The 13,756-nt window shown below is 41.9% G+C and overlaps 1 protein-coding gene across 6 annotated transcripts in view; it reads left to right on the forward strand.

Annotated features, from left to right (window-relative positions):
* MAK (male germ cell associated kinase) overlaps positions 1-13,756 on the forward strand; it is a 420,577-nt gene that overhangs the window by 291,817 nt on the left and 115,004 nt on the right. For all 6 annotated transcript variants that reach the window (XM_069216975.1, XM_069216982.1, XM_069216967.1 and 3 more), the window contains one exon: positions 10,477-10,608. In XM_069216975.1, the coding sequence (XP_069073076.1) occupies positions 10,477-10,608 (132 nt within the window). The remainder of the gene's footprint in view (positions 1-10,476; positions 10,609-13,756) is intronic.

Consider the following 13,756-nt stretch of genomic DNA (forward strand, 5'->3'; position numbering starts at 1 on the left):
TCACCGTAGTACATCAGATTATGCAACTGCATAGACAGATGTTTAAGTGTTTTTATAAACATTCAAGGCTCGCCCTTCAGTCACAGTGCCATTAGTGAACTTAGAGGAAATTCATTAGTCATGTAAACCCTAAACGGTCATCTAGATTTTATTATAGATGGAGGAACATGGTATTCTACTAAATTACACATAACAGGTCCTCCTTGTACACATCCTGGACTAAAGTATTTAAATGTGCTTTCAAATGCGATAAGAAAGAAAAGGACGGATCAGTAAAATACAATTTTGGCAAAGGATCATACAGATTGGACAACAGGAAAAGCCAATATTGATTCCAGGTTATCTGGTTTCACAGCTTAAAATTCAGCCACCCGATTGGTATTTCTGCCTCTCACACACACATTTACATAAAAGGTCACTCTTTTGTTTTTCATTCTTGGCTCCCAGCAAGAAAAACTGAGACAGTGATATAAGACCCGACTCACGCCCCCAAGACCCAACTACCAAACCAAGAATGCATTTTTTTGGGTGGGGAGGGGTGCCACACCTCAAACACCCCCACCCATCCCTCATCCCTAAACCTACACCTCTGCCTGAACCTTCTCCTCACCTTTGCATATTTCTCCAACAATTCTTCCTTGGCATGATCACTTTTTCTTTCATATATTCTCTGTTCTCTCCTAGATTATTTGACTGTAGTGCAGTTTGTCTCTTCTGCTGCTCTGTGTCCTCACCTTTCCCTTTTACCCAGGAATCACTCTCTCCTGCAGACTGTCTCACACAGTATTCTCTCACTCCTGGAACTTCCCTGCAGTCTTTTCCTTTCTTGGTTGTTTTCATCAGATCTGTATGTGTTGTATATAAAGAGATGACCAGATGACCCCGTAGTGAGCAAAGCCACCAAGGCCACTTGGAGAACACCTGCAATTGCCCAAAATGTGTTGTCAGAATGGCTTACCTTTAAGAAATTGTGAATTAACATTACCCATTATTCCGAACCAGGCTACCCCTGCTTCTGCCTGATCGAACAATAGCGGTCGCTAGATTACACAAACCTACTCACTCTGTGCTCAAGGGTGCCTTGGGGCACTCGCCAATCAAGAAGGCAGCACCCAACGACCAACAAGGTCGACATTCAGTAACAACTGGGCCATGCAATCCTGACTTAAGGTGGCTCTCCAGAACAACACAACTTACCTGGCAGCCCGTGACAAGACTCAGATAATGGTGCAACCACTAAGGATAGACAGGGCCTCCTTCATTTATGCTCAAGGAATGTCAATGGCTTTGCCAGTAAAATAACTGACCCCAAATTTATTCAGTATGTTAAATCTTCCAAAATCATCCTTATGCAGAAGACTTGGTTTGCTGAACTGCTTCATCTGCAGGGGTTTATGTGCTTTTCTGTGTCAGCCGTCAAAGGCAAAATATGGCCTCCTGCTGTGTGGCTTGGCATCTTATGTCTCAGCATCTTGCACAACCACAGTAAGTACACTACACTATAGTTCACCGGCAATTATTGCAAAGAAGGTCATCACCCTTAACCAAAATGTTGAAACTGAGATAGTAATTATAAATGCTTACATTCATTCCAAAAGCTGATAAAAGTCCTCGCAACAGCTGGTGGAGCAGCTTATGAAGCACATAGGTGAGGATGAAACCTCTTACTTTGTACGTTCAGGCAACTTGAGCCTCCACCTCCTTGGTTCCTCACCGGATGACTCTGTGTTAGCCCAGTCTTCATACTAGGACATACTGGCACAAGGTGGAAACCTTTATGGTAAAATGAATAAAACCAGTAAATAGCTACTGGAGGATCTAGACCATCACAGTTTTAGGGCCCTCAATGGCAGGTTCGCTGAGGATTCCCCAGCGGCAGCCTCATTCCATTCTTCCACTGCCAGCTTAACACTAGACTACACCTTTGTCACCCTCTCACTGTTCCACCAGTTTTATTGATTTCACTTAGGGGACAAAGGAGACAATAATTATCCTGCACAAGAGGTGTCCATACTTAGTCACATAGCGGAGGCACTTGGCTCTGTCTTTATGGTTAACTTTGAGAGAATCAAGTATTCACAATCGTCTACAGAGAATCTGTGAATGTCAGCAATGGTCCTGCTTCAAGCACTAACACAAATGTCTACTTGCTTTGTAAAAAGGTGGAGTGCCTCACCAGAAGGTTGGCAGAAACTTTTGCTACCTCACCCATATCAAGGCGTCTTCATGCACCCATTGGTTTGGGGAGTATCCCCGGGCCCAACTAATTCAACATAAGCAGTTCAAGAAGGCAATAAACAGTATTTATTTTTTTGGTCTAAGATTCCTTTGCCACAAACCTGGGGACATTGAGCTGCAAACAACATTAACACTACACAAAACTATGCATAAGAAGCTGAAGTAGGCCACTTGTGTGTCACAGAAAGATGAGCAGTGGGGACAGATTATTTTCAGACATTAAGCACAACAACAGCACACGCTTTTGGGGGTCGCTCAATAACCTAATGCGCCCATCCCATGGGCACATATATCCGAAGAAACCTGGGCACCATTTCTAGGGGACCACTTAAATTACCAATCGGCCACAAACTACACGAGCCAAGCAAAAAGAAAAATACTAAAAGTAATCTCCAAAGACACCCTTTTAAAGGGAATTAGCCTTTCTTTATCCTTCCCTCAACCAGCAGTTGGTCTACAGAGTGCTTCCAGGCTTTCCCATATTAAATCAGGAGCATAGCAAAGAGTCCGGTGTAATAACAGACAGTAGAAGTGTCTGGGGAAAAAAGTTAAAAAAAGATCTCTGAATTCAATAGACTAGAACAAGACAAGAAAACCAACAAAGGTAAGAAAGACATCTGCAACTACAAAATTGACAAACCATACCCTTATCTAACTGAAGATTTTTACGCAAACAGGACGTACGCAAACCCTAACTTTGGATGCCCCTGGGGGAGATATAACAGACAAAATGCTATTATCACTTTTTCTAATCCATCCGGAGACTCCTGCAATAATTCAGATCCAGGAGAAGGCCCCTGCACCTACACAAGCATTGAATCTGTCTTTTTTAAGGAGACGACAGGCCAGACCACCCAGACGAGGGAGGGGACAATGACAGTGATGGTTCAGCAACCCTGGTGACCGCAAAACATGCCAGAAATATTACCAGTGGTGACACCAGTTGATTTGGCTATTTCCTTCCAAACAACTCATCCACAATATGTCCAACATGACCAATGTGATGGAAAATCTACAAACTATCCCCATCTTCAACTTGTCCACACATTCTGTCCTCAGTAGAAATTTCTCTACTTAGTAAGGGCCTCTCATTTGTTCCCACTATCTGTCCTAATTTTCTGGACTTGGACGAAGGGTTTAAGATTTTTCAGGAAAATCCGACTCCATACCTTTTTTCAAGGACAGTCCTCACAAACCCACTGTTGCAAATACAGGGTTCTGTCCATCCTCCACTTTCTCTCCACCCAATAATGCACTCTCACCAGTAATACATACCTTTGAAAGATTAGTGCTTATGGAGATTTCCAATTTAGAGCATCAGCATAAAGCCATTCCTTACAAGAAATGTAGACTAGAAAAACAGGCTCTCTCCAATCTCAAACTCAATCAATCATTGATAATCAAACCTGCTGATAAAAGTGGAGGCGTTCTTGTTCAAGATATAGGTCGGTATAAGTCAGACATTTTTAGACCACTAAGGAATAATGACGATTACCTAAGACTCAATTCGACTCCCCCAGAGATATCCAGGGCCTGATTTTGGAAGGAAAAAGACAAACCAAAAGGCATTCTCAGTCAGAACACATTTTTGTTTCGCAATACTCAATCACCACTCATACCTGTCATCTACACACTACTTAAAGTACACAAAAAACAGAAATCTCCACTTGTACAAACCATTTTTCCAGCTGTGGTTCCATTCTTGAACCTGTTAGTAGTTACATTTACATTTTCATAAAAGAACCTGTACCTAACACATTACTTGATGTTAGGGATAGCATAGATATGATTAACTGAGTTGAATACCTCCCCTTTGACTCTGATAACTGTATCCTTTGTACAGTGTACATGAAGTCATTTACACAAATATGTCCTCAGCTCGACTGGATCAATGTGATCCGTAAAATTCTTGGTAGAAGATCCCGACCGCACTCAGCACCAACTTCCTTCATTATAGAGTTGCTCACAAGCAATTTGACATGCAATTTTTTTAATATTTTGAAGGGTATTACTATCAACAAATCAAGGGGATACCCATGGAGGTGGTTCTTGCCCCCCAATTTGCCATAGTATTTATGGACAGCCTTGGAAGTGAGATCATTCTCTCCAGCACTTACCCTTTGTGTGACAATATACTGATATGGAAGCAGTATATAGATGGCATTTTCATAATCTGACAGGGTCCTTCAGAAACCGTTGCAGATTTCCTAATCTGACTCACCAAAAACTGTAAGGGCCTCAAATTTACACTTGAACAGAACAGAATGGAGATTTCCTTTTTGGACCTCATGATTAAGACATCTGGTGGCGAACTGTACACATCTTTATATCGCAAACAGACCCAAAGGAACACTCTGCTTTCCTACTCCAGTCACCACCCCTGGGCACTTAGAGACTCTCTACTCTGTTAGCACATTCATACGCATCAGACATAACTGTCTCTATAAACAAGACATTTTCAAGGAAGCAGGGACCCTGTCCGAAAAAATTAACTCAAGGGGGTACCAATGCAAACTGGTTAGAAGGCCCTAAAAACGGTATGTTAGTTTCCTAGAGAGTACTACTTACCCCGAGGGAGAAGAAGCACAATGACAGATTGATTTGCATGACAGCAGGGTCCCCAGTCTTCAACCAATTGAAGAGAACTATCCTAAAACTCTGGACTGTACTGAATGCAGGGGAACTCACCTTAGAACATCCCATCTTTGCATTTCAGACAGGTAAGATCATCAAGGACCTACCATCTACCAGATCAAATCACACTCACTGATTAATGGGGAGTGGCACGTCTGTTAGGTCATTACAAATGTATCATTTGCAGGTTCTATGATCTCATTGTGGAATCTAAAGAATTTGTGTGTGGAAATATCTGATTTACGTTACAGCAGTTTTCAAATTGAAACACACAGAATGTTATTTATGACATCACTTGTCCTTGCAGTCAAGTGTACATAGGACAAACTACACAGAAGATTCGGGTACACATATGGCAACATAGACGCAGGCTGCGGTGCAAAATAGCCAATGCCCCGTTGGTCAAACATTTCACAGAATTGTCACATACTGATAATGATATACGTTGTAAAGTCATTTCTGTTGTCAAACCATCTCAACTACATTGAATAAAGAAAGAGCATATAATTGACCTTGTGCTCCAATAGCCTTCACACTGGCCTCAACAGAATGGAAGAATGGACTTCTTTGTTGTGAAAGATTGATACTGCATTAGAACAGCAGATATTAGAAGACTGGAATTCTTTGTATTGACTGATATTTCACAAAATGACTATTGGACTAAATTGTGGCTACTCAGAAATTGTACTGTTACCAGCCACAGTATTTATGTTAAACTGAACACTGCTTGAATTTGTCATTGATGATTTTGTGATAGTTTTTTCTCATTATCATGAGATATATTTGGTTTTAAACCCATTATGGCTTTTCCGCTTCCCTTATATTTTCTTTAACTCTCAATTTATGACCTTCTTCGGTCCCACCACTGCTTTGTCCCTTGTCATAGGGACACTTATTTACTTATGGGTCCCTTCTCTGTTATTAATTTCACATATTTTCTATTCCTCTCATTGTTGATGATCCAATGCCAATCACCCCTATACTAGGCTACCGTGTGGATTTTATTAATTTACTCCTTAATTCTCATAATTCAATTCTCCGTCCCCTTTCCAACAAGGCCACGGCGTGACTACCATGAAGTGAGCCTCCCCCAGCTCCTCCACAGCCTAGCCTATCTGGCACATGCTGGTATATATTCAAGCAGTGTCAGCACATGCATGGCTTATTGACTCTCCCAAGGTATTCCAAGCATTCTCCCACTGATGGCTGTATTAATCTTTCTCTGCTGGAGCCTGGCCTGGGCCCGCATTGTTGATCATACTACGCATGGGTAAGAGCGTTTTACGCCTACTTACCCATGCATTATTTTTCTCATAATGGACATGTAATTCAGTTATTTCTTTTTCCCTCAGACTGACCACACCATGCAATGACACACTGTGGTTTACTTTGCTTTTACTGCCATTATTTTCCGGCTAACTATTAGAAAGCCATTTAACTCCCTCATCCAGGGGGTTGCAGGTAACAATAGCATTACTCCACTCTCCCTATAATTTATATACCATTCTGCATGCCTCTCAAATAATTTTCACATATTCTTCGCTTCCATAGTATGCCTGTAGCTGACGGTGAGTAAATGCAGCACCAGGAGTTTCGACAGGGAGAACGGCGTCGGGAAAGGTTAAGGTGGAATAACCAGTGCCAGTCCGGATTCATCTGTGGATTTAGGGGCCAGACTGCCACTGAGGACGACCAACCAGTAATGAGCTGGTGTGGTCCAGTCCCAAACCCATAGAGCCCAAAGGCACTACATCGGCGATCAACTGCTCAGGTATGAGATGCATGGCCTCAAAGAATTCTCTGGAGTAGAGCGGGATCACTCTTGCTCCTGGAAACTCAAGGAAACAGAATCGGCACAGGTTCGACCGTGGAGCTAGACCTCGAATGATGACAGTACCGGTCTTGTCAGATGACTGTGATGCATGGAGTGAATCAAAGACCTCAACTGCGAAGTAGATCTATTGCTCCATGACCAATACTGGGTCCTTTCTCTCCACCGGGATCAAAACTATTGTGCTGTCGCACATTGAGCAGTAAGGAACTGGAGGATCACTCCCTTAGGGCCGTGGGGTGCATGGCACGCCAATCGATGCTTGACTAGGCATCAGGGTCATGCTGACGGCACCAGAGCCAGAGGAGGTGCGGGTCCATCACTGATCTTTGCCAGTGACAGGAGTTGCGGGGCTTAAATACAACCTTCCTCTTGGACATCCCATGCCACACCAGGAGACAAGTCTCAAAAAACCTTTGACAAAAAAATCGTTAAAAAAAGAGTCAAAAAGTCTCTAGAGGCAGCTCTCTTTAGATCTGCGTTGACTGGCGCGGAAAGAGAAGAACTGACGTCAGTGCACTAGGATGGCACCTATTTAAGAAAGTGTGAATCAAAAGGAATTGGCTGGCACTGGCAGCAACGCTAAAAAATCTTACGTTGAAAGTGACAAGGCCAACACTGTCCCCCCCTTCTTCGGATGGTGTTCCAACCATAACATATGCAGTGAACTTCTGAGAGGTAGGGACGCCATAAATACTGGACAGTACATAAACAAAAGTATAAAGGATCATCTTTAATCTTATGAATTACACCTCATCAGCACAGATCATGGTGGAGTTTGGCCTGCAGAAACGGACCTTGGCCAGGCAAGTGATGTTCATAGTCATAGGTAGACCCTCAACACCTTGAACTAATATCTATGGCAGGAGGTGCAGCACCGGGACACCTTGGCCGCTAGAGCCTACCTCCAGGAATCTCTGGCAGTAGCTGTGCTAACGCAGCTCTGGGAAACCTTCATCAGCCACGCAGCTTTCAAAAGACTGACATTGAAAATAATAAAGCTACTCTTGCTAAGGCAAGATAAGGTTGTCTTTGCAGGCAAAGCCCATGCCTGAATAATTCTAATCAATTATGGAACACTTGCAAACCCAAATATTTTAATTTAGGGTGTTTGAGAGCCACCAAAGAAAGATTTTGAAATTCTTTCTGGGGCTGTTTGAGTCTGTAGTGCATCTCCTCCCTCGGTAGAGGGTGCCTACATCGATCATTTGCTGTCTTTGCGACAACGGAGCAGAAGACCTGCTGCACTTACTAAGCTCCTGCAGAGAGCTACTGCGGAAAAGGAGACAGCTGCTTAAATTATCCTTCAATCATAGAGTAATTTGGGCGCAACTGAACTGCCGGCAGCTACAGTATCTTGCACAGGTGGAAAAGAAAACGTCAACATGGGTCTGCTTGGTACCCAACTCAACGATCTCCACCAACCCCTAAGGAAGTTGCCAGATGGACTTGCCAGCACTTTTCCTGCACATTTTGCACTATAGATGATCAATTCAACCTATGTTCTTTTGATCCAGAGAGGGTTATCGAACTCCTTACTCAAGATTATTTTATACATCTCTGTAAAGTCCCTTCCTTGATACACTGATATTAATGTTAGCGGGCTAAAAAATCACAATTGTCTGTTACACCCTGCCCGCTTTCCAAATATGACTAGGGCAGCCCTACAATGGGACTTTCACACTTATGCATTCCACATTTTTAATGTCCCCCCCACACAATGGTTCCCCAGATATGTTAACCTCCGTGGGTGGTGGGTCAATAACCATGAATAATCCGCTTTGCTTTACACTGTCGTCTGAAAGTGTGTATGGACACTGCGCATTGGCACTTTAGTGCGTTTTAGTACCACACGTTTTGCACTTAGCGAATCGGTGCTGTAATTTTATTCAATGCGTTTGTTTGGTTTTATTGCTTGTTGAGTAACTATGAAAATGAAATAAAATAAATATTTGAAACTTGAAACCCTTGCGCAGAATCATTAGGCCTAGATTGTAAAGTAGACAAAAAGTCGAGGGCCGCTGTTTAAAAGAACATTTCTCCTACATCCAATTCATTGATTCAGGCATTAAATCTGATTTGAGACACTCTTCATGGTCGACTATGGCCTAAGCACGCAGCTTGAGGTTCATCTATTTTTCGAGATCATTTTCAGGACTACATAAATTGGCATAAGTAAGGTGGAAAGCTTGGATAGGAGAAACAAGTGTTTTTTTCATGTGAAAAGTCTAAGCTTATGAAGGAAGGAATGTAAAGCTGGTCAGGATAGGTAGGCTTCACTGGACGAAAGGTACATTAAGATAAATTTTCCTTGCTCAAGTAGAGATGTATAATAGTCAACGTGACTAGGCATATTTGGGTGAAAAAAAACATGTATCTATTTCCCTGAATGCACTGGGTGAAGTTATGGTTTTCACTCATTTAAACAGTCTCCAAATAAAGAAATCCATGTAATGCTCGTGAAGGAACCTTCTCTGCAATTAGCAGGTTAAAAACAATGTTCGTCCCCTTTATCGAACTGTATTCTATTGTGTCCCTCTGTGAGCGAATCCATCGTCCTTTGGTTCTAAAGTCGATCTGATGCTGTAGGATTTATTAGTAAGTTGAGATATGTTGATGTAATGGTAGCTGTGATTTCACTCTGTTCCTAAACAGATCCATATTGGGTTTTGTCATGTTATGAAAAAACATCATTTGACAGCACCTGATCAGTATGTGAAGCTTCCTTTTTTAAATATATACAGCAAATGTCAATTTAAATTGATGTGTTGTAATTTATGCTGACATATTTTGGAGCTGTTGGTATGGTATGGACTGTAAGAGCTGCTTTAAACAATAGTCTTCTTGAGAAACAGGTAAATCAATAAAATGACACACAAATTACGTTAGTACTGTAGTCCAAATTCACAAACACTTTGTGTTGGGTTTGTGTTATTGTTCTAATGCAAACTCAACACAGAGTGTTTAGTTGGCATTTACTATCCAGGACAAATCGAGTTGCGTTGGATAGTGACCTGTTGTGCAATGCACTGCCATGAATTATCTTGCTCTAAGGATTGCTCCATGGGTGGTGCATGGCTGCTCCCATGATGAAACCACTCAAAGGTTGTTGACTCCAACCCCTATCTACAAAGAATTGTAGACAGGGATTTGCACCAAAATTGTATGCCTCCTTGAGACAGGTACAAGGAGAAACGTTTTCATTTTGCCTTGTTTCTTCCACTTTGTATTGTACAGCATATATTCAAAGTGGGAAAAGCCTTAAGGCTTAGGTTTTGTAGTGGAAGGAAGCCCTTCCAGTACAGAACCTATGCTTCAGTCAATGCAGACACCCTTGTAGTATGATGTAAAGGTGTCTGTTGGTGCTTGGCAGCCAAAAGTGCACCAGCGAAGGGAGCAGCGCCACATTGTAGTAGATATGGCGAGGTTCTGCTCTCTCCCTTCCATGCACTGCAGCAACGTTTACTTGCTGTGCTGCAGGACTTCTTAATAAATCAGGGCTTGGATGACTCATCTCTTCTAACTGCCTGGACATAAGGCTTCTTTTTTATTTCTTCTTTTTTTTACAACTCGAACCTTAAATACTCGATTCACTAATCATCTCGATTGGAACCCTCATTTGTAGCTGTGTGCATATGTGCTAAATAGATGTTAACGATTAAATGTGTACCTATTGATAAAATATGTAAAAAAATATAAACTCCTTTAAGATTATGCCACTAATAAAACACTTGTAAGCTTTAGTAGTATATTGATTATATGTCCCTCCTTAGGTGTAAATCCTAAAAATGTCGCCTTGCTGGCTGCCACTAAAGAATCAAAACATGCAACCTGGACTACCCCGTTGACTTCAAAGCCTCTGGCTTCAATCGCATCAGGCGTGCCGTACACCTCTAATCATGCAGGTAATGTGTAGAGACTAAAAGATCGTGGAAAGTATTTATTTTTTTTGGTCTTGTATCCTGCAAGATACTGCTTCCTCAATTCGGTTGTGATTTGGGAGCAGATGGTAAGGATGTCAGGAAATTACAGCCACGGAGGAAAAAATTGCCAAACTTAAGTAATATCAGTGTTATTCAAAATTGACTTGTGCTCTCATTACTTGTTTCAGTTTACAGATGCTTACCTTTTGGAATTCCCCCTTCTTTCACTAATAGGATCCTCGTCATACCATAACCTTTGGAATAATTCCGCAGGTCACGTGGTATACTGGGTTACCTTTCCAACCTATTAAAAACATTTGTTTGTCTTAAAAAATGACAAAAGTAACGTGAACAAAATGCTAAATTTTAAAGCAAACACTGCACAGTTTGAATGCCATCCTCTTTCAGATCATAATCTCGGGAGCACCCCCAAAAGTCTCATTTCATCCAACATCCTCCATTCCGTTTTTCCGATAAGCCAGCGAATATCCTAGGAAGCCTTGGGCAACTGTTTTGGGCCACCTCTTGTGTTTTTCTAATTGCTCCAAATGTGGTAGAAAGTTGAGCTGATCTTTTTCAGGTCTATCTTCCGCTTGGTCAGCCATCATCGTGTGGCCAAGTGTACATAATGCAAGGCAATGAGCTACATACCCCTTAGGGAGAGAAAAGCATGGCAATTACATGCTCCTTTTTTTTATACCACCTTCCGCCTCCACCAGCTCTGTCAGTTAAGTCTGGCAAGGAGGTGGAAGTGGACCAGCCTGCAGCTAACAAATCAAGTCACCCCTGCCTTCGTTTTCTGCTGGGTCTGCTTCAGAAAACCAAATATGTTTTTTAAATTTTGCTGTAGTGTGCCCTACATCAGCTGCTTCAGATTTGGTCAGCTTAGTGTTGTCAATACTAAGCAGTGAGCTGTTGCAGGCCAATTTTTTTAACAGTGAATGCTGTCAGCGCTGGGTTTGGTGGAGTAATTCTTTAGCACAGAACCATTTGTTTCCTGCACAGAAAGGCTTATGCAAAATAGTTGGATGCTGATGTCTTTGGAGTAGCGTCTCAATTCAGTGACGAGGAGCATTCAGTACTGAGAACGGAGTCTGTGCACCAAATGTTGACTGCTGCAGGGAATATTATCAGAGTCTTGTGCCTATGAAGTGTTCGGGCAAACCCACTTCAAGAAAAGGACACTCCTCGGTGAAGGAATAAACAACATTCTCCCCCTTCTCAAATGCCTTAGGTTCAGAAGGCAACTGTGACCCTACTTTCTTCTGTATATGTCACCTGCAAAGTCTCATCATACTGCATCTACCATTTTGGATTCTTCTACATCTTCAGAGTATGGCTAGGAATGCCTTCCACCTTTGCCATCACCAGAAATAGAGCAGAGTACCCATACAACTTAATCGCTGGATACTGTAAGAGAGGTTATAATGAAAACTTCGGAATTTCTAAACATATGAGTTTCCGTGACAGGTCTGAGGTTTCGTTAATTTTGATACCTTTAAGACAATGACAGCAACTTAAAATAGTGTGCACTGGTGCTTGGTGTCTTCTTTGCTCAACTGACTAAAAGAGTGGGCTGGAATAAATGGGACAGGATTTCAGTGATGTAACTAGTTGCTTTCAAATTAGTTTCAGCAAACCAAATAGTTTAATTCTCCTTGACAATGAAACCTGTGGAATTCTTCAAGGTTTCCTTTCTCCCCGGAACTGTTTAACATCAACATGAGACCCCTCGAACAAATCATCTCTCTTTACCAACTTCAATTCCAGACGTATGCAGGTGACTTACAAATCCACTTCAAACTAGGTGACCTTTCAGATGAATGCACAAGGTTGTTAGCATGTTTAAAACATATCTATCACTGGATAAAGAACAGCAATTTACACCTTAACCATTCCTCAACCGTAATTATGATATCCGGCAAGACTACAACAAGCTTCCTCTCATTAAAGTGGCCAAGAGAAGTAAGTGATGCCCCATTTCTAACTCAAGGTGTGCAAAACACCAGGATTTGATTTGTCAGAGACCTCTCCTTTGAACACCAAGTTGCAACTGTTGTCAAAATCACCAACCACCACATCTTGAAGATCAGAAGGTTACACACATGCCTCTGCCTAAGGGTACCATAGAGCCCCTGACATAATAAAGGGCAAGGTTGGTAGAGCCTTGGTAACCCTAAAGGGTACTGTGTCATTCTGGGAGGGGTGGGAGGAGTCGGTCACTTCCATTATCCTTGATGGGAAGGGTCACTCTCATTAAAATGCTTGTTCTTCCCTGAAATTTTTAGCGTCTTTGCAATTCTCATGGTGGGATTACCTGGCAAACTGCTTCATAAACTAAATAGCACCCTCATCTCATCGACATTGAAGACTGACATGAACAGAGTTGCATTGTGTAAACTCCAATGAGGGTAGACTGAGGCTGCCATATTTTGAGCATTATCATCTTGTAGCACAATTACTGTGTGTTGGCAGGTGGCTTGCATTTGCCCATTTTATGGAGTATTAAACAAAAAGTATATTTGTGTACTGGGGAAAAAGGTTGTCACATTATTGCATCAACATTTCTTAGAGAAATCGAAAGGTGACCTAGAAGGATTGCATGAAACCTGATCTAGATATATGTAGAAAGCAGTCTAGTAGAAGAAGACTAGAAGCTTATGCTGATACAGGATATTGTGAAATATGTGGGTTGAATATTTACAATTTACCATTTCAAATAAAACATAACTGAACCCCAAGAAGATTTGAGAGTTCTGCCCCAACTCAGTTAACTCCTAACCTAGGTTTGGTGTGAAAGAAGACCGATCCTGTCATATGATGTGGGCCTGCCTAAAAATTCCGGTAGGAGATTGCATTGACTATAGACAATGTTACGGGGAAGTCAGGCGTAGTTAAACCTGAAGCTTCTTATTGGGTATGTTCCTCAGGCCTTAAGAAAATCAACTGAATACTTACATACAGTAAGCTAATGCTTTGGTAAAAGAAACATGGCACAGAGTTGGGTGCCTGTTAGTGCTGTCAGTACAAGAAAAGGGAAGTAATATATTGGGTGGACCTTGACAGCTCAAAACTGAATGTGAAAAGTAAGTTAGGAAACATAAGCAAGTGGATCTTTCACACTTTGGAA

This window comes from Pleurodeles waltl, chromosome 2_1 (assembly GCF_031143425.1).
Source record: "Pleurodeles waltl isolate 20211129_DDA chromosome 2_1, aPleWal1.hap1.20221129, whole genome shotgun sequence".
Taxonomy (NCBI): Eukaryota; Metazoa; Chordata; class Amphibia; order Caudata; family Salamandridae; genus Pleurodeles; species Pleurodeles waltl.